The sequence below is a fragment of the Alosa pseudoharengus genome, unplaced genomic scaffold, assembly GCF_046254945.1.
Source record: "Alosa pseudoharengus isolate Yale_2024_CS ecotype anadromous, Long Island Sound unplaced genomic scaffold, YU_APseudo_1.1 YU_APseudo_1.1_scf_23, whole genome shotgun sequence".
Taxonomy (NCBI): domain Eukaryota; kingdom Metazoa; phylum Chordata; class Actinopteri; order Clupeiformes; family Clupeidae; genus Alosa; species Alosa pseudoharengus.
The window spans coordinates 15,546,633-15,551,632 of NW_027468685.1; the positions used below are offsets into that span (position 1 = coordinate 15,546,633).

The 5,000-nt window shown below is 48.4% G+C and overlaps 1 protein-coding gene across 1 annotated transcript in view; it reads right to left on the reverse strand.

Annotated features, from left to right (window-relative positions):
- elmo1 (engulfment and cell motility 1 (ced-12 homolog, C. elegans)) overlaps positions 1-5,000 on the reverse strand; it is a 46,432-nt gene that overhangs the window by 9,948 nt on the left and 31,484 nt on the right. Inside the window, exons 14-16 of the mRNA XM_076301870.1 lie at positions 4,210-4,314; positions 1,910-2,018; positions 1,459-1,466 (exon numbers count right to left, since the gene is read on the reverse strand). Coding sequence (XP_076157985.1) covers positions 1,459-1,466; positions 1,910-2,018; positions 4,210-4,314 — 222 coding nt within the window. The remainder of the gene's footprint in view (positions 1-1,458; positions 1,467-1,909; positions 2,019-4,209; positions 4,315-5,000) is intronic.

Consider the following 5,000-nt stretch of genomic DNA (forward strand, 5'->3'; position numbering starts at 1 on the left):
AGTGCAAATCATCCATTAATATGCACCTACATGTCCCTCCCTCTCCCCTTCCTTAACTCGTATGCATGTGAGATTGCCATCATTAAGTGCACAGATGCTAAGGGAAGGTGTAGTTGAAGATCATAAAATAGCCATTATTACCAGATTGGTGGTGCACAAGTTGAATGTTCTATATGTAATTATCGATTAATAGTATGCATAAGTGGAAGAATAGTGGGTAGAAGTATGTGCTGTGTGGTAAATATTACATAGTGAGTGGTGTTCCTTCTTTGCAGTGAGAAAGAAGCTGATGCCATTTTCATCTTGTGTGCATCTACCATGTCAGACAAGGACAGTGGGAGCGTGCAATTGGGCTGACAGATGCTCCCCAGGAACACACACACACACACACACACACACACACACACACACACACACACACACACACACACACACACACACACACACACACACACACACACACACACACACACACACACACACACACACACACACACACGTCCAAAATGAGGACAAGAAAAGGGCAGCTAGTCTGACAGCCTCTTCAACTGGGCTTCAGGGCATCTACCTCTCCATGTTCCCTCCCTCCCTCTCTTCCATCTCCTCCCTCCCTCCCTCCCTCTCTCCCCACCCTCTTTCTCTTCCACCCTTCACTGCCACCATGACCTCATAAAGGAATGCCCAAATCCCATGTCCATGGCTGTATTCCACTCCCACATAGCCATGCAGCACCTCAAGCAGCTCTGGCCCTAGTCTGTCTGTCACGGACTTTGAAGATCTGGGGCCTAATTTGGGCCAGATTTGGGCCAGATACACCCCTGAATCTGAATCTGGTACTAAATGAGTAAAATACACAACTGTTCCACAACTAGTTAAATACATAGTTTTCTTAAGGAATTAACTGTCAACTTGCCACAATAAAATGCATTGACCTCTCCTGCATTGCCATTGTGCTAGCTGAAGTGTTCTCTCCACTATCACAGGGGCTTCAGTTCCATTCTGTTAAGATTCATAAGCGCTTGGTCAACTTGGATAAAGGCATCCATGCAATGCAAGTAAATGTCAGAAGAAGAGTGCTAAGCCAGTGGCAGTCCACCGAGTGGGGTCCATCACATCCTTACAGCCAGGGACTGGTGCCCACCTGACTGGTTCAAAATCATCTGCATGACCACAGCACCCTGGGCTTGTCCAGAAGTCTGTGTATGCGTACAGTATATCCGAATCGTTCCACAACAAACATGCAATCACACACGCACAAACACACAATACGTTACTGAACTTAACTTGATTGCCACGTCAACATTTGTCTCAGCCCAGATCTTACAGTGCACAAAAACAGTGACACTCGCACGTTAGTTAAAGTATAGTGTATATTAAAAAAAAAAAAAATCAGATGTATATAACACACAAACACAAAGACCAGCCTGATCGCTGAACATTCTATATTAAAAGAGAGACCTTAAAAGCTGAGAGTGTTGAGAGGGGAGAGGGGGACGAGAGCGAGGGCGAGGGCATGCATTAAAGCCCTTCTCATCATTAATTGATGAACTCCAGTGCAATTATAAAAGTATAATGGCTGCTTTTACGCTCACCACAGGAACCGGGCAGGCAGAGGAGAGATGGAGGGGAGAGATAGATGGAGGGAGGGAGGAGAGAGAGAGAGAGAGAGAGAGAGAGAGAGAGTAGGAGGATAGGATGGTGGATGGACAGAGAAAGAGAGAGAGAGAGAGAGAGGATAGGATGGTGGATGGACAGACAGAGAGAGAGAGAGAGAGAGAGAGAGAGAGAGAGAGAGAGAGAGAGAGAGAGAGAGAGAAAGAAAATGAGGATAGGATGGTGGATGGACAGAACAATGGAGGAAATTTTGGATTTTTTTAGTGGGGACGTGGGGTTGTGTGATGAGACTTACGCAGTTCGCCGACTTTGAGGATCTCACACAGCATCTTGGTCAGCTCGATGCTGCTGCGGCCAAATGGACACTCGTGCTTGTCTTCCCTGCTGCTGTTCTCCAGCACGATCTGTTGGAAACACACACACGCAGACACGCGCACACACACACACACACTCATAAGCACTTTATTTATGACCCTATACAAGACATAAATGGATGTGGATACTGGTGCAAGCATGATGAATGTTCTGTTCACACACACACATAAACCGACACACACACACACGCACAAACACACACAGCAGTGCTAGAAGAGGGCCTGCTGTTTCCCCCTTGACCTCCTAATCCAGTTAATCGCAGCCAGCATCCACATGCCACTCAGAGGGCCAGACGTTCATGGGGGCATTAGTGCAAAGAGACAGAGTGTCAGTGTGTGTGTGTGTGTGTGTTAGTGAGCATGTCAGTGTGTATTAACAGCACAGTGGAGGGTGACCGATGCAAACACAACCTAAATAGGATTAAACTCTTAAATCTTACACACACACACCATATCGGTCACCAGAGGGTAGGAGGGTATGTTGGCTATTACCTAACAAGCAGACTTATCCAGCATGGTGCTGCAGCGGGGGGTGTTGTTCAGTCACACTGGGCCTCTGGGCTGCTTTATGAGGCCCGTCTCTCCGCCTGCCCAGGCATGCCATGTTAATACCACAACTCCCCTGCCCCCTCGACCCCTCCGCTTACCACTTACCACACATCTTCACTTCTCAATACATTCTCTCTTTTTGCTCTCACACACACACACACACACACACACACACACACACACACACACACACACACACACACACACACACACACACACACACACACACACACACACACACACACATACACACACACACACACACACACACACACACACACACACACACACACAGGATCCAGGCCAACGGCAGACTAACTCCAACCCTTTTAACAAAAGTGAGCCACCTTGAGCTTTTATCCCCGGCCTGGAGCGGGGCCAAACTCGGGCCGACAAACGACAAAGAGCCCTTTAACCCTACACCGGTTTGTATCCATATTAAACCCCTCCTGCTGTCCTGGGCCGATCTACAGCCATATAAAAGGCAAGGGGACAGAGCAATGTCACATCATTAGCTTTGTGACCCCGCCCCCCCCTGCCTTTCGTGCTCCGCCCTGCCTTGTGGATGCCCTTGTGATGAGTGTTGCTGGCTTGTAGCACAGAAAAGGCTGGTCCTGTAGATGTGTTGCTGAGGCATCAGGGTGACTGAGACTGTATTGATTGTGTGTGTGTGGGTGTGTGTGAGTGTGTGTGTGAGTGTGTGTGCGTGTGTGAGTGTGTGTGTGAGTGTGTGTGTGTGAGTGTGTGTGTGAGAAGGGGGCAGTACGGTTAGTGAGGGCTGATTCTGCTTTGCTGGGACAGTGTTTCCTAAGGTTGATAATCCGCATAGGGAGACAGCTAGAGAGAGAAAAGGGATTTTGTGTGTGTGTGTGTGTGTGTGTTGGGGGGGGGGGGGGTTGGCCGTAGAAGAGAAAAAAGTGTTTATTTGTGTTCGTGTGAGAGTGTATGTGAGAGTGTGTGAGTGAGAGAGTGAGAGACAGAGCTAGAGAAAGAGAAAGATATATATATATATATATACGTGTGTGTGTGTGTGTGTGTGTGTGTGTGTGTACAGTATGAGGAATGAGCTGTGGGATTGCAGGGGAGCAGGTCTGAACAGGCCGTGGAGGGAGATCTCTCAGGGGACTCAGTCTAGAGGGGCCCAGATGTACCAAAAAAAGTCATTCCATCTGCAAATGCTGCTCCCCGGGAGAAAGAACGGGAGTGTAAGAGAAATAGAGAGGGAAGTCAACTCAGCTGGAAGGAGGGATAGAGTCCCGAGAGCAAAAAAAAGATGGGGATGGAGAGACTCAGAAAAAGAGGGGTAGAATCCTGTGACAAAAAAAAAAAGAGGATGGAGAGAGTCAGAAAAAAAACGAAAGACAGCAAAAGATGGGGGGAATATAATAGTGTAATAGTAATGGTGCAGAGCTGTGTGCATATTTAAACGTGTGTGTGTGTGTGTGTGTGTGTGTGTGTGTGTGTGTGTGTCTTAGTGTCTGCCTGCTTGCCTTGACAGCTATATGGGCCCAAACAAGTGAGTGTTCTCATGAAAGAATGAAGGGCATGGCCACATGAGGAGAAGAAGGGAAGAGACAGAGAGAGAGAGAGAGAAAGAGAGGAGAGAAGGGAGAGGGGAGAGAGGGGATGGAGAGAGACTGAGAGGGAGGGATGGAGGGAGAGAGCTGCTCACCCTGACGTAGGCGTCCTGGTGGTGGCGGGCGAAGTACAGCATGTTGTCCAGTGCCAGCATCCCCGGAGGAATCTGAGTGAAGTCGACCGCTGGGTTCACATGGTTCTGAAGAAGAAGAAGAAGAGAGGGATACAGAGAGAAAGGGGGAGAGAGAGAAGAAGACAAAGAGAGAGAGAGAGAGAGAGAGAGAGAGAGAGTTAAGAAAGCATGGCCGTTTAACATCAAATTTCACATTTGCTCCTACTGTGCCATCATGGAGATTAGCCATTCCTCCAAGTCTGCTGATCTCTAGTCAAGTCCCATGGCTGCTTACGCATTTCTGCATAGGTGGATGCAGTCACGCCAACAATGTGCTGTATTTATCCAAGTCAAGTGTACTAAACCACACAGAGAGGAAATGAGAGATTGATGAGGAAAGTCAGACAGAGAGAGAGAGACTGACAGCAACAGAACCGATAAACACACACACACACACACACACACACACACACACACACACACACACACACACACACACACACACACACACACACACACACACACACACACACACACACACACACACACACACACAGACACACAGACACACTCCCGGCGGGCAGCTATCTCCCATCCCTTGTGTTCAGCCCCCGCCATTACCACAGTGTACAGCAGCATGGCTCAGATAAGACAGGGGTTGCATCACTCCAGACACTCAAACAACACGCCCTCAGCCAAACAACTCCTTTTTCAGACGGAAGGAGAGAGGGAGAGAGAGAGAGACAGAGACAAAGAGGGAGGGAGGGAGAAAA